We start from the raw sequence: 20,671 nt of genomic DNA on the forward strand, positions 1-20,671 counted from the left end.
CAGCCATCTCACTCTCGATTTCTGCTTGTAAAAGGTTTCCTCCGCTGCCACCAAGTTCAGCCATTTGGTGCGTGTTTGCTTTTCCTCCTCTATTAGGTGACCCGCCGGATTCGCTAGCATTTGTGACTGAATGCTTTTGAGCTTATCCCCAATCGCTTGTACTCGCGAACTAATCCCACTGAACTCCTTCGTATTTAGTTGCTGCAAGGGTCATTTTAAGTTCCGTAATGCTCGGCATAGTCTGGACTGTCTTGTACCATCTTCCACTGCCGACATCTAGTTTTCCCGAATTGTATCCAAGTACCTCGGATGTTGCAGTAAGTGATGGGAAAACTTGAATGGTCGTTTCCTCTGCTGTTGCACAATTGGGATGTGGATGGTGCACGGACTGTGATCCGAAGGTCCTGGTTGACCGAAGTCTGTATAAGTATCGGGGAAACTTTGGCGCCAGTTAATATTAGCCAAGGCTCTATCCAGCTTAACTTAGAGAGGTTGTTGCGAGTTTAGATTGCACCAGGTGAATTGTTCCCCTCGGCTGGTAATGTCACTCAACCCTGCAGCATCAATACAATGTTCAAGGTCAGTCATACCTTGGGTTATAGTAGTGGAGCCTGGAAAATCGGATCTGTCAGAAGCTCGGAGTATTTGGTTGAAATCTCCGAGAATGATCCATGGAGTTGTCAACAACTCGGAGTATTTGGTTGAAATCTCCGAGAATGATCCATGGAGTTGTCAACAAGGGTTGGTATTGGGATAGCTCGACTATATGGTTCCATAGAGGCCTTCGGTCTTGTACCGAGTTCCTGGCATATATAAATGTGACTGTAAAACTTGGCTCCCCACTTGTGCCACTAATTCCGCAGGTAACAGACTGATCCGTACTTGAGTAGGCATGAACCATCAAAGAGGGATTCCAAACAACCCAAACTCTTCCACCATTGTCTTGTGCGTGCATTCATAATTTTTTTGTTTATACATTAATATCCGAACCCGAATATTTCAGACAGTATATATACGAGTACGGATATTAAATTCTCATATCCAAAATTTTCATTGGATCCGTAATCAACCTCAAATATATATTTAAAGTCTCCCTTTTTTATTTATTAGAGGAAAAGTTTACAAAGTGCCAACGGAAGAGGGAGGCACATACATTTTTCTACGGAGCGGAGTACGACCAAAGTCTATATCACATGTTTGAAAACAGAACTCAACTTTATTAAAATTTGCCTGAAGGCCTCCGATCCTTAAGCTTGGATCAAGTCCTCGACTATCTCCTCCATCATCATCATCTGCTGCGGCTGCTGTCTGCCGCCGGCGTGAGTGAGAGTGGTCTCGGGAGTGTTGAACTTGATCTGCCAAGCCTCTTGCTGAGATATCTGGTACGCGTTCATTATGACCTCTAACGGCAATGCCCTCAGAGCCGATGTCCGACCAGCCAAAGTGTTAACCATGGCATTGTCGTTGGTCTTTAGTGATATCCATTCGAACTTGTTTCCCTGCGCTCTCATCACCACTGCGTAGCCTTGCGGTATCACCACTAGCTGCCCCTTCTGCAGCTGCTTGTCGAGCACGTTCTTCCCGTTGTCGTTCACCACCTGTATCCTCGCTTGCCCACCCGTGCAGTACAGGATCTCGTTCGCGTTCATCGTCCATTTCGGCAACACCATTGCGTTCTGCATGTTCGAAATATATCAGATTTACATGCATTATATATGATTGTTGGATGCACAATGTATAGACTTACGCCGTTGATGTGACCCCGAGTGGCGCTGAGTCGGACGTATTGCAAGATGGGCAGGGTGTAGCTGTTGACGGTGGTCACACGGCCGAGCTGGGGCTTGTACACATCAGCACGAGCTGGGTCGTCGATGCTCTCGTGGAACCTCATGCTGCAAAAGGTCTCCTCCAGGCCGTTCTGGCCGCGTGGTTGTCTCCATTCCTCGCTCTCGTACTCCTGTCTGAGAGGCGGCCTAACCACCTGGAAGGGTCCCTTGACATGTACGATGTTACCACGGTTATCTTGCTGGTTTTGAAGTTGTTGCGCTGTCTGGAGGCTGATCTTGTAGGAATCTGCCAAGATTTGTGGGTCGAAACCACTAAATATGTTCTGTTCTTGTTGCATGCCACGACCACCTCCAACACCTCGGCTTCCTTTCGGGTTGGTGCCCGCCAGACGGAAAGCCTAATCCATCAACACATAGATAGGTATTGATCAGTTGAGAAGAAGTGTATATATATGCAAATGGATGGTACGAAAGTGTGGTATTAGCGTACACGAGGGTTGCGATCGAGTTGGTTATGTTGGTTGGCGATGTCGATGAGGGAGATGGTGACGAGAGGCTGGTCGCCGGAGTTGTAGCACCAGTGGGCGGTGCCGGAAGGCCAAGCGAAGACATCGCCGTGGCGGACATGTTCCACCTTCTGGTGCATGTCCCTGAACTTCTGCTGTCCTTGTTCCCCTCCCAACCCTTGAGAGTCCATGTACGTCTCTGCGCATCCCGGTATCACTCTTCCCGCTAGTCCCCTACCTGCAACATTCCAAGACATGATGATTAATATATATATATAAAGTAGATATAAAACAAGTATGGAAGACGTTAAATGGACCTTGGACGACGTAGGTGATCTGAGGGGCGTTGTGGAAGGTAGGGAGGTAGAGGCCACCGGGTTGGATGACGCGTCGGACGACGGAGACACCGGCGCAACGGAGTTGAGGGTGGGTGTGGTCCCAGTACTCTATCCGACCGGCCTCGCATGGGATGGTGTCGGTGGGTTCGAGGGCGTCGAGGTTGTCGAGCTCGCACTCGTTCCTCATCTGAGGAGGCACCCCTAGCTCCTGCCTCGCCTCGCACACCACCACCGCTACTACGGCAAACACCACGGCTATAACCAGCTTATTCGCCATTTTTGTTATTTACTACGGATGAGATGTGGGGACTTGATCGCGGCCATGCTTATATTAAGGGCCTTGTGGGGGGGGGGGGGGTGGGTGGTCGATGGGCTTTGCATGCCGCACTTGCTGTCTTCTTCCGACACATAACACCATGGGTTTCAGCATGTGTCTAGATCTCGTGTGCAGAACGCGACAAACCCCTAATGCATCGCAATTTCGATTTTAATCAGATGTTTGTATATATTTCGAAAGGTGTTAATATTATAATACATAATTGAAGAGAGCTAAACTAATGGTGATTTTATGAATATGACCTCCCCTGTGTGTGTTGTGAGTCACCTAAATTAATCGCGACTCAATTTAAATTTGGTGTAACTTAAGATTAAATAAACTTTATTGCTGGGATGGCGATGTAGCCAACATAAGAGACAAAAATAAAACGACAAATACGGTGAGTGGCGAACCAACAAGAAAATAGTGTGAAGCGGCGAGTCGACGACAACTGTGCGGTTGCATGCTTAGCTGCCGCCACGGCATTATCGGCTCTTCGGATTATGGGCTTTCTAAAAGCCCATATGCGTTGATGGGCCAAAACGATAGCCCATTAGCTGATGGACCAGGCTGAGTTGTATCATGCAATTCTTCAATCAGACTAATGATGGGAATGGGCTTGATCCGAGAAATTACATATCCATGTCGGCCCAAATGTTTCTGCAAAACGAAAAAGATGTGCTTTACCGTCCCCTCAACATTTCCAACAGTTTCGTCTCCTTAAACCCTAACCCCTCCTCCCCTCTTGTTCCTCCTCTCCCTCTCGAGACATTCCCAGAAAGCTTCAGGTACGATTCTCACCATTTCTCCGAAGTCCACTTCGTTCTCCTTGGTTCCCAGTACATTTCCTTTGATGAGTTGACTTACGGAAGCATTTGCTTGATTTCGGATCTAAGTTTTTCCCATTTTGTACTCCGGTTATAAGGCCTTGGAAAAGTTCTTCCGCTAACTTGCAGATCACTCGTTGTTCTTGCATTGGTAGTCCCATATTTCCTCTTTAATCTACGGTTCTCTCGGCAACCAAGCAGGGTTTTCGTTTCATTTCGTTTCTGATTCTGTTATTTGGTGCTTCGGGTGTGTTTCATACCTACTACGATTGAGTCGATTTTGTGGATTCGGTTCTAGGGTGCAATTCTGATATTTGTTTTTAGCTTTTTGCGTGTTTAGGGAAGATGAATTTCAACAACGTTAAAGTTCCGAATGTGCCTGGTGGAGGAGCCGTCTCTGCGCTTCTAAAGGTCGGAGTTATCGGTGGACTCGGCCTTTACGCAGTGACCCACAGTCTCTACAATGTCGACGGAGGACACAGAGCCGTCATGTTCAATCGTATAGTTGGTATCAAAGACAAGGTTAGTCTGTACTAAAAAGACTTGAAACGCTTGTCCCATAGAGCTGTGAGTTTCTGCGAGCATTTTCAAAGCTAACTGTCTGTTTGTGATATTGGATGAATTCTCGAGTTGGTTTCTTAGTCATGTTTTATCATGTTTCTGGGATCTCGTCATCCCTTTGCATCTATCCATCCATTTTCTATACTTGACGGTGTTCTTAGGCACAGTAATTACAGTCTATTCGTTTCATTCGTTTTCTATTACTTTACAGCGTTCTTAGGCGTCGTAATAGTAATATGATCTCATGTTAACTCTTACATCACGTAGGTCTATCCCGAGGGTACCCACCTTATGCTTCCGTGGTTCGAAAGACCCATCATCTATGATGTTCGTGCACGACCCTACCTCGTTGAGAGCACATCCGGAAGCCGTGATCTTCAGATGGTACTATGGCTTCATCTCGTTCATCTGGAACTATTTCTATGTCGCTATCTGATGAGTTCTGGGAATGCCCCCGAGTCTTTTCTTTCGACATGCATACAGAGTTTTTGTCCTCCTGTTGTATAAGAGACCGCTAATGTCTCGGGTTGCTTTGTGCACTTTTGTTTTATGGTTTGAAACATGCAGGTGAAAATTGGACTTCGAGTTCTCACGCGTCCCATGGCTGACCAGTTGCCCCAAATCTACAGAACCCTCGGTGAAAATTACAGTGAGAGAGTTCTGCCTTCTATAATAAACGAGACTTTGAAGGCTGTGGTTGCGCAGTACAATGCGAGCCAGCTTATAACTCAAAGAGAGGTAGCTGTCTGCAGATGTCTGTTACTGTTCTCTTTGGAGGAACTGAGATTATGGGCTTACAGTAGCAACTTTTGGCTCTTTTTAGAATGTGAGTAGGGAAATTCGAAAGATTCTGACAGAAAGAGCGGCAAACTTCAACATTGCGCTGGATGATGTGTCAATCACGAGCTTGACGTTCGGGAAGGAGTTCACAGCTGCGATTGAAGCAAAGCAGGTGGCTGCTCAAGAGGCCGAGCGTGCTAAGTTCATCGTGGAAAAGGCTGAACAGGACAAGAAAAGTGCTGTTATCCGTGCTCAGGTGAGAAAAAATCTATTTTTTTTTTTGTCAATTAAATGAAAATGCAAATGGCTGATGAACGTGACTGTGTGGGATGTGTAGGGAGAAGCCAAGAGTGCTCAGCTCATCGGCCAAGCAATAGCCAACAACCCGGCATTCATCACACTGAGGAAGATCGAAGCGGCGAGAGAAATTGCGCAGACAATAGCAAGCTCGGCCAACAAGGTCTACTTAAGCTCGGACGACCTCTTGCTGAACCTCCAGGAGATGAACCTTGAGCCCAATACTAAGAAGTAGTTGCGGACGCTGCTTTTGCCGGTGTTTCTCAGATTCTCGGATCGGATCCCTGGACAGTGCGACAATAAAATTGTTTAAATTGATCCTTCATGCACCCCTTTGGCTTTCAGCACAAAAGATGTTCAAATTTATGGCTTTTTCTGGAATTTCGGTCCCTGTTTTCAGGTCTTTTTGTTTGAATGGAGAACATTCATATTCTGTGGAGCATCGGGTAGTATATAAGCCTTTGATGGCCAATGTTCCATCAGCCCACTGCATGCCCAAAGAGCCCATTAATTTTTAGAAAATAATTGAAAGATATTTTCTCCCAAAGATGAATATATTATGACAAGGGAAGTCTTTGTACATTTTTTTTCCCTCTCCATTCCAAAATAGTACACATTGTACAAAAAATATAATATACAAAAAAGAAGAGAAAAATAGAGAAATGAATGTACTTATGTAATATAAATACTATGAGTTTCCTTAAATCATGTTTTTTTTTATAATCCGAAAATTTACCAAATTTTTAGTCTAATTATATCTCTTAAAGGAAGGAAAAACTACCGCTTTTTGGAATGGAGATTTGAATCAGGAGTTTTGAATTATCCTTTACCTTGAATCACCGATTTGGGTGTGCCCTCTTATTTCATCACATGCATACACTTTATATGGCTCTTGTAGTAGTGTTAGTGATGATAAAAAATAGTGTGCATGTATTTGCAATTTATTTTCCGGTTCCCAGAATATTCATATATATTTCACCTTAATTTGTAGCGTGTGAAAGGGCCTTCTCTTCGTTTTGCCTAAAATCTCGTAATTAAGGAAATAACCGCCGGGCCACCGCCCGTTGTGGTGATGGTAATGGTCCTTAACGGCGCACTGGCGGGGCTGAGTCTGGAAGAAGACTTTGGAGACGAGGAGTTGGCCTTCTTTCTCTTCCTCGTTGCTGCCGAGGTGGTAACCCAATTGGACTTCTCGGGCTTCTTTTGTTTGGCGTAGTTTGGTGTAGAGTACGATCGAGGATCTTCTTGTAGCCTCTGACTCTGCCGCCGACAAGGACAGGCCGTGTCTTTCCGGTCTTGTGCCACCATGTCTCCCCTCCTACGTCGGAATCCGTGTGGATCTCCCTGCCGTGTATCCTTCGACGGCCTGTGGAAGAAATGCCTCACCGTCCCGTCCTTTTTCACTCCTATCAAAATATGTTCAATATAATTATATATGTGTTTGTTCATGTGTGTCAGTGTGAATATATATATATATATATATGAGAAAAGAGACAAATAATTGGAACTTCTAACATCCTTTTCGTTTAACAAATATAGATTTTAACAATCATATATAATTAAACAAAGAGATTGCTTGGATCTTTGTTCCAAGCATATATGTATATGTATATATGTATCATTGTTCCAAGCATCAGAAGCTTTGCGCAATGATAATATATGCGCGCGCGCGCGTGTGCGTGACATGGATACATCTCAAGGCGTGTTTTTGCTTAACTGCGTGTTGTTTTCTTGGATGGGAAACGGCAAGAAGTTGGTACAACGTCTTCAAGCAAACCGACCGATCAGATATTTTGGTCAGTTCAATAAGACATGGACCTCCGTTTATAATCGTATATCCAAAATCTATTTACAGGCCCAAAACATTATTGGGTCTTTTTCTCAAACGACATTGTTCCAATTTCATTTTTACTTCAAATAATTATTTAAACATAATGAAAAATAGATTTTTATGCACATTAATTAGTGAACTCCCAACGATCCAATGAACATTTCTTGAAATGTCTACCAACTCCCGACGAGCGAATTCTAGATTTTTCTTCTCGTTTAGGTTTTGAATATTTTCCGCAGGGGAAAGGAAAACGTACGGCGAAATAAAGGGGACACGGAAAGGAGTGATCAGTAATTAGTGACGGTTTAAACCACAATTAATGATTAATATTGGGGTTATTTTTTTCTAATTAAATAAACAAAACGGACACGTGGCCATCACATGAAATGCCAATCTCGTATATTTAGACTAACGGAAGAACTGAAACATGAATGAATTAAAATTGAAATTGAAACAGGCATAACCTCAAAAAGGTTTCCGCCATGAAACCTCAACGACAACTAAACGAACACGGAGAACACCAAAATGAAACCGAAACTCGTACATGTATATAATCAATGTCCGAATCATCCAAGTGAAAAACATCAAAGAAGAGACAAAACAAGGATCCATAGAAGTTCAGAAGAAGATCGGAGATGGAGAGCACACAGCGTTTGATAGAGATGTTGCCTTTGGCGCCAAGAAAGCCAAAGTCGAAGGCACAGAAGGTGGTGAGGAAGACATTCAAAGGGACCACTCAATTGTCCAAGCTCTTGCCCACGGGTTCGGTCCTGACGTTCCAGATATTGTGTCCGGTCCTGACCCATCAGGGCCAGTGTCCCACCCAGGCTAGCCGTAGCCTCACCCTCTTCCTCGTCTTCCTCTGCGCCTTCTCCTGCTTCCTTCTCTCCTTCACCGACTCATGCCGGGACCAGTTTGGGAAGGTGAGGTACGGCCTGGCCACGGCCACAGGGCTGTGGGTGATGGACGGGTCGGTGGAGCTGGCTGGAGCGGAGGCAGAGAAGTACAGGCTGAGGTTCCTGGATTTTGCCCACGCCACCATGTCGATGTTGGTGTTCGGAGCGGTGACGATGTTCGACAAGAACGTGGTGAGATGTTTATTCCCGGTGCCGTCAGAGGAGGTGAAGGAGCTGCTGATGCGTCTGCCGATTATGGTTGGTTTCATCTGTGTTGCCTTCTTCCTCGTCTTCCCCACACGCCGCCATGGCATCGGCTCTCCTCTCTCTAAGGAATGATTAGCTTTTCCATTTTCCCGTCTCTTAGACAGTCCCTGCATTTTTTTGTAAATGCCCAAGATGAAAAGATCATCGATGTAGTTCTTTCACATGAACGAACCATTGGCTCTTTATGACAGCTGTTTGCACAGAAATGAATGTCTTAGACCAGACAAAAAAAGTCTTACATAAATCGTACACTCCAATAGACCAAAAGAACGGACCACCCGTCTCTTTTGCTCTTATGTATGCTATAGAGCACACCACGAAAGCCCGACCCTTTCTTCCATCTTTTTTCTTCTGTTCAACGTTCGCCAAGAAGAAGATGATCCAGAAGCTTCTTGATTCTCGCCTTCTGCTCGGCCGTCAATCTCGCCGGGAATTTGGTGATGAAGTTGATTATCAAGTTCCCTTTCTTAGTGGGATCTTTCTGCAGAGGCATCCCTTCCCTTGGTACCACCTCCTCGTAGTCAGGGTGGATCACATTGTTGATCGGGATGGTCAGCCTCCTACCGTCTAAGGTCGGAAGATTCACTGTGCAGCCAGTCAGGGCCTCTGTCAGGGAGACCTTTTGGGTGACGATCAGGTCATTGCCATCATGGGTGAACACGGAATGGGGCTTCTCATCTATGACCAAGACAAGGTCAGCCGGGATCATGAAAGGCTGCTCGTTTCCTTTCTCTGAGAATGTGATCTTTGTGCCCTTTTACCCACCCGGGTTTCACGTCTGTCGTCAGAATTTCTTCCACCTGCATCGTTTTACTGCACAAAAGAACGCATGCTTAAGACTGCCCATAGCGTTCATGACACAATTTCAGACACTAGGCTACCAAAATGGAAGCATCTACATATATGAAACACCCTACTAATGTTGGAACTAAAAGAAGCTTCAATCCTGTGATATGGTGATAGATTGTAACTATCAACTCAGTTGAGAATTACAACTGTTACCCAGAGGTTACTCTCCCTCTTTCTCCTCTTACAAAGATTCTTGATCAAGCATAAACCTCCCAAAATCTAAAATACGCTACTTAAAGGCCAAGTTCTGCTCACAGATGCTGACATGGCACTGTTAATTACACTGGCAGGAAACACAAAACATGGACATGAAAAAGTAATAACAGACCTATTAAGTAGTCATTCTCTGACAGCCTTGATCCTCACTGCCCGACAATGTTTCCTTCCTCCTCGTTACCCTTCTGTTTCAGAGTTCCAGAAACACCATGGTTGTCTTCTACCCTTTCCTTCCTGTTCTTCTTGAAGTAGACCTGATAGTAAGGTTTATCATATGGATTCTGTCAATAGGAAGGGAAAGACAGAAGGCAAAGCTCATGGTTTGAGAGCACTTAACCCGCTGAAACTGGTGATCTTCAAGGCTACAGGGCAACTTGTTCTCGACGGAGCAGCCTTGCTGGCTCCACCCTGATGATGCATCGGCCCACCACCTCCAAAGTAGTCAGCGAAAATATTATCACCTGGAGACTTGCTGCTGGAGGATCTCGATCCTCCACCAAATGGGCTCCAGGACCCAAAGAACTCTGCGAAAATATCGTCAGCACTTCTTGGGTTGAACCGGGCCTCTCCGTATTGATCGTATATTGCTCTCTTCTGAGGATCCCTAAGCACCTGAACACATTTCCACAACCAATAAGACGAATAAATCCTCCTACAGTTGCAACAAAGCACGAACATGTTTCAGATGTCACACCAGACCAAACCAAAGGCTTACGAGTAACCAAGATACAGGGACATAAGCGACTATTGAATCCAGTTCACCGCTAATCGGGACAAAATATAGCAAGAAGAATTGCTAGCGAAAGAAGAAGCACGCAATCATTCAAAAGATAATCTCAACAAAGCCATCATCTTTCGCTCGGACTATGTATGCTTGAATTACACGAAATCACTAAACCCACAAAAAGCATAATTAAGATCAGATTCGCAAACAAAAAAACCAATTGGGCATAAAAACAAAAAAGGAAAAAGCTGTCAGTTTTATCTCCCCCAATACCAGAAGACATGTTCCGGGCAACAATCAAGCCAGAGAAGAGGAAGATCACGAGGAGATGAGAAACAAAAAGGAGAGAAATTCCCGGGACGGGACATGGTGGCAAACGAAAATGGAAACCTCGTAAGCTTGGGAGATCTGCTTGAGCTTGGATTCAGCCTCCTTTTTGTTGGTAGGGTTGTTGTCGGGTTGCCATTTCATGGCGTGTTTTCTGTAAGCTTTGTTGAGGTCATCATCCTTGGCGCTGCGATCGACCTGAAGGACCTTATAGTAATCCGCTCCCTTCCGCTACTCTCTTTGTTCCTCTCCCACTGACTGGGTTTTGACCTGAATCCCACGCAGGTTTGCTTTCCTCTTAAAATGGTAGTAATATTTTTTAGAATTAAAATATGAATGTTGTTGCCGAGTATCTAAGCGAGTTTCGATATTTGGATTTGTACCAAAGAAAAAGGTATTAAAACATCGTATCCAAATTCGTATCCGTAGGTTTTGGATTACTAGTTTAATCTTGAACTTTATGCTAGTTTAATCTTGAGCTCTCTTTATACCAGATTTAATGAATTTTATGACAGCTACTTACACAGACATGAATGTCTCGTATATTATTAGACCAGACCAAAAAGTATTACATAAATCATACATCTTCTGCTCTTCTGTATGCTATAGCACAACACGAAAGTCTGACCCTTTCTTCCATCTTTTTCTCCTGTCCAACGTTCACCAAGAAGAATAAGAAGACAAGGGCACGGGGAAGACGATCACCCTACCCCAGAAGCTTCTTGATTCCGGCCTTCTGATCCACTGTCAATCTTGCCGGGAATTTGATGACAAACTTGATTCTCAAGTTCCCTTTCCTAGCGGGATCTTTCTGCAGAGGCATCCCTTCCTTTGGAACCACCTCCTCGTATTCAGGGTGGATCACATTGTTGATTGGGATGGTCAGCCTCCGTCCGTCCAAGGTCGTGAGATTCACCGTGTAGCCAGCCAGGGCCTCTGTCAGGGCGACCTTTTGGGTGACTACCAAGTCATTTCCATCACGGGTGAACACGGAATGGGGCTTCTCATCTATGACGAAGACAAGGTCAGCCGGGATCACGCCAGGCTGCTCGTTTCCTTTCTCTGGGAATGTGATCTTTGTGCCTTTTTTCCACCCGGGTTTGACGTCTATTGTCAGAATTTCTTCCACCTGCATCGTTTTACTGCACAAAAGAAAGCATGTTCAAAACTAGGCATTGCCCATAGCGTTCAAACCTAAACATGACAGACACTAGGCAACCAAAATGAAAGCATCTACATATGTGGAACATCCTACTAATGTTGAAAGCTTCAATCCTAGTACTTACCCGCTGACATCAGCAATCTCCCGGGAGATCTTCATCTTCTTGGTGGTACCCTTGTATAGATCTTCAAGGCTACAGGGCAACTTGTTCTCGATGGGAGCAGCCTTCCTGGCTCCACCCTGATGATGCATCGACCCACCACCACCTCCTCCAAAGGAAGCAAACATATCATCACCTCCAAACATGCTGGAGAATCTGGATCCTCCTCTTCCACCCCCACCAAATGGGCTTGAGAACCCAAAGAACTCAGCGAAAATATCGTCAGCACTTCTTGGGTTGAACCTGAAGGAGGTGGGGCCGTCCCCTGTCGAGAAGAAGGTGGCTCCCCCTGCATCAGGAGGTGGTACATTCCCCTTCAACCCTTCCTCCCCGTATTGATCGTATATTGCTCTCTTCTGAGGATCGCTGAGCACCTGAACACATTGCCACGACCAATTAGACGGGAAAATCCTCCTACAATTGCAACACAGCACGAACAGGATTCACATGTCACCAGCTTAGCCAGAGCAAAGCAGGGCAAAACACAGGGTTTAAGCAACAACCATTGACTTTTGAAAAGGAAACTCACAACTCGGACAAAATCTGGGGGTAGAGAACCGAAAAAGTATATCAAGAACTAGATTTGCTAGCCAAGGAAGAAGCACGCAATCACAAAACGACAAGATAACAAAGACAAAGCCAAGATCCCCATGACAAATTACAAAAGTTATCTCAACAAAGCCATCATCTTTCGCTCGGAATTTGCTTGAATTACACGAAATCACTAAACCCCTAACAATAATTAAGAACAAATTCGGAAACAAAAAAACCTATTGCGCATAAAAAAAAAAGAAGCTCAGTTTAATCTCCGCCAATACCAGAAGACATGTTCTCAATCCAGAGAAAAAGGAGATCAGGAGGAGATAAAAAACAAAAACAATCCATCTTCAGATCGAATTCAATCAATATAATAGAAAAAAAAAAAGGAGAGAAAATCTGGGACAGGACATGATGAATAGAAACCTCGTAAGCTTCGGAGATCTGCTTGAACTTGGATTCAGACTCCTTTTTGTTGGTAGGGTTCTTGTCGGGATGCCACTTCATGGCGAGTTTTCTGTAAGCTTTCTTGAGGTCATCGTCCTTGGCGCTGCGATCAACCTGAAGGACCTTGTAGTAATCCACTCCCATCCCTCCCTCCGCTTCTCTCTTTCGCTTCTTCAGTTTCGCCTAATCTCAGAGATCCCAAAGCTGCTCGATGTTCACTTGGAGGAGGAGAGAGTTCGGTCTTAAGACCGACGCATGTTTCCTCTCAGCGCCTGGAGAATTCCGTCGAAGGTTCCAGAAGTCGCTCTTTTATTTGAATGACGTCTGTTTTCGGATTTTTCTCCTCTTAAAATAGCAATATTTATATTTTATTTAGTATCGAAATTTGAGAGCAAACATATTATCATTATTATTGGAAAAAGCAACTGCAATTTTCGTCCATTGGGCCCAAATCGTAGGCCCATGTTCTAGTTTTCAATGTCCAACCTTGTTTGATAAAATTACTAGTGAGGGCCTTCCTAAATATATTTGTACTGTTTGTTTCGTCATATTAATCATATAATGAATTGGAAAAACAATGGTAACGAGGCTTGCCGAGGTGATTGATTACAAAGCTTTTGGTTCGCGTATTGAATAATCCATAAAAAAAAGTCTATATAGACTCTGTAATTAATGTGATAAACTCTTTTAATTTCTACATTGAAATTTATTTTTAAACGGAACTTTTAAAAAACGTTTAAAGTTTAAATATTTAATTATATTATTTATAAAAAAATTAAAATTTAATATAAGGGTTGGGAAAAATTAATGTGTTTATTGGTTTTCACTAGGAGTGGGCGTTTCGGGAAACGGTTCGGGTTCGGGACGGAATAGATCGGTTCGGTTCTTTCGGTTTTACAAAAATAGATACCAATCGGGTTTTTTTTATTGTATTCGGTTCGGTTTCGGTATCGGTTCGGTTCGGTTCTGGGTTTTATTAAAAAAATGATAGATTTTCTTTAAAAATATTCGGTTTTTCGGGATTTTTAAAGTTTGGTTCGGTTCGGTTTCGGGAAAATTTGGTTCTCTAAAATTGGTACTGTTCAGGAAATAACAGCGGTTTCGAATCGGGAAAAATACCGTTTTAACGATTCGGTTCGGTTCGATTCTAAACGCCCAGCCCTAGTTTTCACTGTGAATATGTTTGTGGTTAACCGTTTTGATTCTCTTTCCCATTATTCTGTAACAGAGTCATAACATACATGTATTTATACTCTTCAAATATACAACCGCCATAACGGCTTACAAAACTGATATTTGTATATATCTAACAGATTTTTCGTTTTTCTCATTTCATGGTTTGCATGAAGTGTAGTGTCAGCCCTCTCTATCAGCCGTGCATTAGGGTTTTCGCGTACGCTGAAGCAGAGGCTGTTCGATCGTTCTGCGTTGGAAGTTCGTATTTTCTGTGAAGTTTTGAGAGCGATCTTGACGGAGATGGCTCCATCCCCCGAACCAAACAGCGTTGGCGGTGGTGCCAAGCGTACGGTGAAGGTTCCTTCAAAGGATCCCAAGAAGAAGGAGGAGGACCTGGTGAGTTTTCTTCGGTTCGTTTTGGCTTTCTTTCCGCAATCTTTTATGGCTACAGAGCCAGCGAAAGCGTTTGGTATCTGGAGAGATCACAAGTAAAGTTATGCCTAGAGTCGTTGGTTTTGTAGCAATTCCCAATCTCATCCGAAATGTTTCATAAGAATTAGGGATTGCTGGTAAGCTGTTCGTTTATCGGGAGAACTTCTGCGAAGCGAGTGAGTGGAATGTTGCCATTAAGCGATTGAGATTGAAGATGATTTCTAGCATCGGTATTGATCTGGAACAGAAAAAAAAATGTTTCTAGCTCGAGCTACTTATCTAATGACTGTGGTTCCGATCAACAGTTTTTGTTCCCTGACTGTGGTTCCGATCAGTTCCTGGCTCGTAGGGCTACTTATCTAATGACTCAATTTGCGTCTATCTTAGTCCGAAGAGGATTTGCAACTAAAGCAGAATGTGGAGCTCTACGTTGAAATGGTTCAGGATCCGAATCCTGAATTGCAGAAGGTTGCTCTTGAGAGCATGAGGTAATTCTTGAACCTCATAATTTTACCTTGAGCTGGTTCAGTTTTGGTTATCTCAAGATACAAGGGCCCGATTCAACTATTTAACTTAAATTTGAGCGTTTCAAGTGCTAACCTATGGACTTGTAGAATTTTGCATTTTAGCTGCTTTTAGTGTATGAGTCATTTGAGCAGTCTCTCCTCTTAGTTCAGCATTAGTGATGTGTTTTAGTTTTTGTTTTATAGACGGGAAATTCGAGCAGCAACGAGCTCGATGACTTCAGTTCCTAAACCACTCAAGTTCCTTCGCCCCCATTATGGAACTTTGAAGGCATTTCATGAAGAAATGGTTGATTCCGATCTGAACATATGTAGTCAGGCAAGTTAAATTCATATTCTGTATTCATATTCCCTGGATATAGTTTAAACATGTCATTTTTTCTTTATTTGCAGAAATGCTTAGCAGATATACTCTCTGTTCTGGCCCTGACCATGTCTGCTGAGGGTGAACGCGTATACTTTTTCTTACAACTGAACGGGTTTCTTCTTATTCCACATGTCCTGCATTGTTTTCTTTGGCATGGATAACAGTTTAGCTGTTCTTGATCGATTTGAAATTTGGTTAAGTCTTGCGGTAGTGAATTTTCTCAGTACATTGCGACTGCTCTCTTTTAATCTTTTACACGTCTCTTTCAGGAAAGCTTAAGATATAGGTTGATGGGATCAGAGGGTGACATTGGCTCATGGGGCCACGCGTATGTCAGAAATTTGTCTGGAGAGATTGCACGAGTGTATATGAAGCGTAAGGTTAGCAATCTACATATCTATTTGGTCTTTGCCAATGTTGCCGTCATAGGATTTTTTTTCTTGTGTTCTCTCCATGTCATGTCAACTTACCTCTGTGTTTCTTCCTGAAGTAATGAAGTTTGATGTACTAATGAGTTATAAAATTGTCTTTTGTTTTACATTGAAAAAGATTGCTGAAATATGGTTATCTGCCCATCTTCCTATGTTTGTCATTTCAGTTGGAAGAAGCCCCTAATGATGATTTAATGGAGCTTGTGCAACAAATAGTTGCTTTTCACATGAAAGTGAGATCCTGATCATGTTATTCTTTTTTTGTTCTTTTGCATCTTGTTTTGTGGAAATCGAAATGAGTGGAAAGGAAGAATTCATGCGGTCAACCCCAAATAAACTTGGGATTAAGGGATGTTGCTGTTGTTGTTGTTGTCGCATCCTGTTTTGTGAAGAACTATGACCAAAATTCTTTTTTTTTTAAACTTTAGAAATGTTTCTTTGTGGACTTAAGTTTCTTCTTTTGTAGCATAATGCAGAAGCTGAAGCTGTTGACCTTTTGATTGATGTTGAGGAATTTGATCTCTTGCTTGAGCATGTAGACAGCACAAATTTCAAGCGAACATGCCTGTACCTCACTAGTGCTGCAAAGTAATTTCTTATTCTGATTCTGAAAATATATGTTGAAACTTGAAGCTGTTCTGGCAATATATCTGTAGTATTGTTGCATATCAGTGATGAGATTTACTTGATTATCTTGTGTAGTCTACATCCATTTAACAACCTATGTCTTTGGGTTTTCAGATATCTCCGTGATCCAGATGACTTCTTGGTTCTAGATATTGCTTACAGGATCTACATGAAGTATGAAGAATACCCAAATGCCTTGCAGATTGCGTTGTTTCTAGATAATATGGAGGTCTGGCCTCCGTTCTTATAGGACGATGATATCCATTTCATTTACGCTTTCTGCTCTATTTCTCGCTGGAAATTACCTTTTATGGTTAAGGACTCCGAATCTATGCGGTGTTTTTATCAACGTCTCGGGTGCTTTGTGGTGCTAATATTTCAGTATGTGAAGCTAGTATTCACCTCGTGTAGAGATTTGCTGAGAAAGAAACAGTTCTGCTACGTGATTGCCCGGCATGTAAGTTGTAATATATTTCCAGCTCACTAATTTCTATTTCCTTTCGTTCGGTTTTAACTTTTTTGTGCTGATTGAACCAGTACTCCTTTCTGTTGTAGTAATTTGCCTGGCTCATTTTTGTTGGTATTCTGTTCCTTAATGACATACTGACAGTTGATAGACATATTAGCTCAGGGATGATGAACCTCGATCTGGTTGTCCCTCTTTTTTTGGCCTAGTGTAATACTGTTTGGCGGGATAAATATGTTGTTCATTAGGCACATCTAGGCCACTTATTTCATGATCTGGCCTTCACTTGTCAACTGCTGCATCCTTATTGCTCAAGAGTGCATTCGGTATGGGGATGTGAATGTGATACTTGCTTATATACTTATGGTTTCTCGTTTTCTCTTGCAGGGTATCATTTTTGAGCTTGACGCTGAGATGGTTGCAGACGACGACGAAAGAGAGGCCCTGCAGGATATTGTTAACAACACAAAATTGAGTGAAGGATATCTAACTCTGGCGCAGGATATTGAGGTTATGGAGGCCAAAACCCCCGAAGATGTATATAAGGTAATTTAGTTTACTGGATAGTCTGTCTATTTCTGGTATATTTGGGTATGGATTATTATGTTTGTCGGTTGTTGACTTGTGCATATGAATTTTTTTAGGCTCATTTGCTTGATAGGAGGGCTAGTATAGGGGCGACTGCTGATTCTGCTAGACAGAATTTGGCCGCAACCTTTGTGAATGCATTTGTAAATGCTGGTTTTGGCCAGGTATTGATTACCGTCTTATGTTCGCTGCAGAAAGACTTTGGTACTTCGGCTGTTCTCTTGATATATTCCTTATTGCAGGACAAATTAATGACAGTACCATCGTATGCAAAATGGATCTCCAAACATAAAGAGCATGGAAAGACCAGTGCTGCTGCTAGTTTGGTATGCTATTTGTTGCTCGATGGATTTTTCATCTGTGTTGAAACTGTGCGAAGAAAGGATGTGTCACTTAACCTCCTTTGTTAATGTTAGGGAATGATTCTGCTGTGGGATGTGGACTCTGGACTTGCTCAAATTGATAAATATTTCTATAGCAATGACAATCACGTCATTGCTGGAGCACTGCTGGGAATTGGCATTGTTAATTGTGGCATCAAGAATGATTGTGATCCTGTTAGTTGATATCTTCATTGAATTGTGGGAGCTCCTGCTCATTCCTCATTGTTGAGCAACCATTTCCCTTTCTCACTTGGTTTTGTTCTCAGGCATTGGCTCTTATTGATGACTACTTAGACAAGGAGGAACCATCTATCCGAATTGGTGCTATCATAGGTCTCGGAATGGCATACGCTGGTTCACAGAATGAACAGGTGAATTACATGTTACCTCATGTCGAAAGTTTGGCTCCAAAGAAATGCCATTTGTTTTATGGATTATGCTTTATTGCATTGTACCGTGTCGAATATGTGATGTGATTTTCAAGATTAATAATTTGTTTGCTGTGTTGGCAGTTAAGAGGCAGATTGTCTCTGATAATGCATGATGCAAAAGCAACTCTTGATGTCATATGTTTTGCTGCACTTTCTTTGGGAATGATATTTGTCGGTTCCTGCAATGATGAAGTTGCTCAATTAATTATATTTGCTTTGACGGATCGAGGTGAGGCAGAATTTGGTGAAGCCGTTACTCGTTTCTTGCCTCTTGGGCTTGGTCTTTTATACCTTGGCAGACAGGTAGACAAAGTGCTAATATGACTGCTCTGAGGACTTTAACAATCGGGAACATCATGTTCGTCTTACTGGGTCGTTATTCATTTACTGATGAATGCTAATCGATTCATATACGTTCCAGAAAAAAGTGAGGGCTACAGCAGAAGATTCAAAGGCATTCAGCGAGAAGATTAGAAAGTATTGTGATATGACACTTCTATCCTGTGCATATGCCGGAACAGGGAACGTGCTTAAGGTATCTAATCATGGCTGTATTATATAGTTCAATCGTAACTTTGTCGTTCAATCGTTTCACTCCATATTCTTGCAGGTCCAAGACCTTCTGGATCAATGTGGAGAGCATCTTGAGAAGAGCGAAATTCACCAGGGGCCAGCTGTGCTTGGACTTGCTATGGTTGCTATGTCTGAAGAAATAGGTCTTGAAATGGAAATCCGTTCTTTGGAGCATGTGCTGCAGTATGGAGAACAGAACATTCGTCGTGCTGTGCCTTTGGCTCTCGGTCTCCTGTGTATATCAAACCCCAAGGTAAGTTTTTGCCGCATCTTGTTTTATGTCGCGAGGTTAGGTGTGTTACTGGTGACGGTGTGGTTGGGAAGAGCAGTGCAGGTTGTTTGATCTTTTTTCATTATTCCAGGTGAATGTGATGGGCACGTTGAGCCGCCTTAGCCATGACACGGATTCGGAAGTTGCCATGGTGAGATTTTCATTTTATTTTGCAGTCTCCCTAGTATACTGAATAAGCTGATTTTTTTTTCCTTTTAAAATCTGAATTCAATTATACAGGCCGCAGTCATTTCCCTGGGATTGATTGGTGCTGGAACTAACAATGGACGGATAGCTGGCATGCTTCGGAACCTGTCCAGCTATTATTACAAGGATCCCAGCCTTCTCTTCTGCGTAATCTTTCTCTGGAAGCACTTTTTTTTTTCTCCTGAAATAACACATTTTCTCTTCTGAGTACTCATTTTAGCGAGCCGTTTTGCAGGTGCGTATTGCTCAAGGTCTGGTGTATATGGGAAAGGGGCTTTTGACTCTTAGCCCCTTCCACTCTGAACGTTTCTTGCTGTCACCGTAAGTTGAATAATTTGTTTTGCATTATGATGCGTTTGTATCAAACTGATCGCTGACTTCAAAAATTTTAGCAAACGAATCCTTACTCTGATTATTATACTCCCCGCTCAGAACCGCACTTGCTGGTATTGTTACATTCTTGCATGCGTGCTTGGACATAAAATCCATCATACTCGGGAAATACCACTATGTGCTGTACTTCCTTGTTTTGGCAATGCGGGTGAGTTAAAATTCAATCCAGGGCCACCACCAAAGCAATTAAATCCGTATTCTATCTTCTCTGTGTCTAATGTTAATTTGTTTTATCACCACTTTTTATGTGTAGCCGAGGATGATGATGACTGTGGACGAGGACCTCAAGCCCATCTCAGTTCCGGTCCGTGTTGGACAAGCTGTGGATGTGGTTGGTCAGGCAGGTCGACCAAAGACCATAACTGGTTTCCAGACACACTCGACGCCAGTTCTCCTGGCTGCAGGCGAGAGAGCCGAACTGGCAACGGAGAAGTATGGTCTTATTCCTCGTTTTATGTATTTTCATTCGTCCGAGTGTTTTTATTGTAGTAACGCGCGTCGTGGGATGGAACACAGGTATATTCCACTGTCGCCTATATTAGAAGGGTTCATCATTTTGAAGGAGAATCCAGACTACAGGGAGGAGAGAGAGAGAGGCGATACACACATGGGTTAGAGAAGAGATTGTAGGGGAGGAAGGAAGGGAGTGAGTTTTGAAAGAGAAGTTCTTGGCCTGAATATTTCATGATGTTTCCCAAGTTAAAAACTGGAGAAAGCACAAAAGGAGAAGGGAGAGTGACGAATGAGAGAGGCATAGGCTTTTGTTTTCATGTTGATAGATATTAGAGAAGGCAATAAGAAGATTCGTTTCAGGTTATCCATGTCGGTTATATCTCCTTCAGTTTCTTTGATCGGATGAGCTGATATTGGTCCTCACCGCCTGAATACTTCAACAGAACCTCACTGAGACTGAGGCCAAGATTGAGTCAGTCAGTCGCTTTAGAAACATGAGGGAGCGAGGCCGAGGTCAGGTG

General features: G+C 43.1%; 7 protein-coding genes across 8 annotated transcripts; 3 read left to right on the top strand and 4 right to left on the bottom strand.

Moving 5' to 3' along the window:
- Window positions 1–1,078: 1,078 nt before the first annotated feature.
- On the bottom strand, window positions 1,079–2,938 carry LOC104824683 (cruciferin PGCRURSE5). The gene is made up of 4 exons (XM_010556793.2): window positions 2,611–2,938; window positions 2,278–2,531; window positions 1,748–2,185; window positions 1,079–1,676 (listed from the first exon to the last, which is right to left on the bottom strand). The coding sequence occupies exons 1-4, from the start codon at window positions 2,906–2,908 to the stop codon at window positions 1,248–1,250; spliced, it is 1,419 nt and encodes a 472-aa protein (XP_010555095.1). The 5' UTR covers window positions 2,909–2,938; the 3' UTR covers window positions 1,079–1,247.
- A 693-nt stretch (window positions 2,939–3,631) lies between these two features.
- Window positions 3,632–5,854, top strand: LOC104824684 (prohibitin-1, mitochondrial). Of its 2 annotated transcripts, none has more exons than XM_010556794.2 (6): window positions 3,632–3,735; window positions 4,115–4,296; window positions 4,603–4,719; window positions 4,903–5,073; window positions 5,159–5,371; window positions 5,453–5,854. In XM_010556794.2, exons 2-6 carry the CDS (start codon window positions 4,120–4,122, stop codon window positions 5,645–5,647), a joined length of 873 nt encoding a protein of 290 aa, XP_010555096.1. In that variant the 5' UTR covers window positions 3,632–3,735; window positions 4,115–4,119; the 3' UTR covers window positions 5,648–5,854. The 2 variants fall into 2 exon arrangements, with proteins under 2 accessions (XP_010555096.1, XP_010555097.1); XM_010556795.2 differs by having other exon boundaries at window positions 3,633–3,735; window positions 4,099–4,296.
- A 1,820-nt stretch (window positions 5,855–7,674) lies between these two features.
- LOC104824685 lies at window positions 7,675–8,511 on the top strand. The gene has a single exon (XM_010556796.1). The coding sequence runs from the start codon at window positions 7,879–7,881 to the stop codon at window positions 8,476–8,478; it is 600 nt and encodes a 199-aa protein (XP_010555098.1). The 5' UTR covers window positions 7,675–7,878; the 3' UTR covers window positions 8,479–8,511.
- LOC104824941 (dnaJ homolog subfamily B member 13-like) lies at window positions 8,421–9,219 on the bottom strand. Its single transcript, XM_010557143.2, is given in 3 exon segments — window positions 8,421–8,513; window positions 8,646–9,163; window positions 9,165–9,219. Coding segments are annotated over 2 exon segments (450 nt in total). The 5' UTR covers window positions 9,213–9,219; the 3' UTR covers window positions 8,421–8,513; window positions 8,646–8,761.
- Window positions 9,184–10,938, bottom strand: LOC104824686 (dnaJ homolog subfamily B member 6-like). The gene is made up of 4 exons (XM_010556797.2): window positions 10,586–10,938; window positions 9,809–10,083; window positions 9,584–9,725; window positions 9,184–9,219 (listed from the first exon to the last, which is right to left on the bottom strand). Exons 1-3 carry the CDS (start codon window positions 10,664–10,666, stop codon window positions 9,692–9,694), a joined length of 390 nt encoding a protein of 129 aa, XP_010555099.1. The 5' UTR covers window positions 10,667–10,938; the 3' UTR covers window positions 9,184–9,219; window positions 9,584–9,691.
- Window positions 10,939–11,041: 103 nt separating this feature from the next.
- On the bottom strand, window positions 11,042–13,162 carry LOC104824688 (dnaJ homolog subfamily B member 13-like). Its single transcript, XM_010556798.1, has 3 exons — window positions 12,808–13,162; window positions 11,809–12,218; window positions 11,042–11,664 (listed from the first exon to the last, which is right to left on the bottom strand). The coding sequence occupies exons 1-3, from the start codon at window positions 12,970–12,972 to the stop codon at window positions 11,229–11,231; spliced, it is 1,011 nt and encodes a 336-aa protein (XP_010555100.1). The 5' UTR covers window positions 12,973–13,162; the 3' UTR covers window positions 11,042–11,228.
- A 1,034-nt stretch (window positions 13,163–14,196) lies between these two features.
- Window positions 14,197–20,619, top strand: LOC104824690 (26S proteasome non-ATPase regulatory subunit 2 homolog A-like). Its single transcript, XM_019203882.1, has 23 exons — window positions 14,197–14,400; window positions 14,824–14,924; window positions 15,147–15,279; window positions 15,354–15,413; window positions 15,597–15,707; window positions 15,926–15,991; window positions 16,225–16,346; window positions 16,500–16,614; window positions 16,768–16,842; window positions 17,239–17,397; window positions 17,496–17,603; window positions 17,682–17,765; window positions 17,856–17,996; window positions 18,089–18,193; window positions 18,335–18,556; window positions 18,675–18,788; window positions 18,864–19,079; window positions 19,189–19,248; window positions 19,338–19,451; window positions 19,540–19,625; window positions 19,737–19,845; window positions 19,951–20,129; window positions 20,214–20,619. The coding sequence occupies exons 1-23, from the start codon at window positions 14,305–14,307 to the stop codon at window positions 20,311–20,313; spliced, it is 2,676 nt and encodes an 891-aa protein (XP_019059427.1). The 5' UTR covers window positions 14,197–14,304; the 3' UTR covers window positions 20,314–20,619.
- Window positions 20,620–20,671: the final 52 nt, after the last annotated feature.

Source organism: Tarenaya hassleriana, unplaced genomic scaffold, assembly GCF_000463585.1.
Source record: "Tarenaya hassleriana unplaced genomic scaffold, ASM46358v1 Cleome41, whole genome shotgun sequence".
Taxonomy (NCBI): Eukaryota; Viridiplantae; Streptophyta; class Magnoliopsida; order Brassicales; family Cleomaceae; genus Tarenaya; species Tarenaya hassleriana.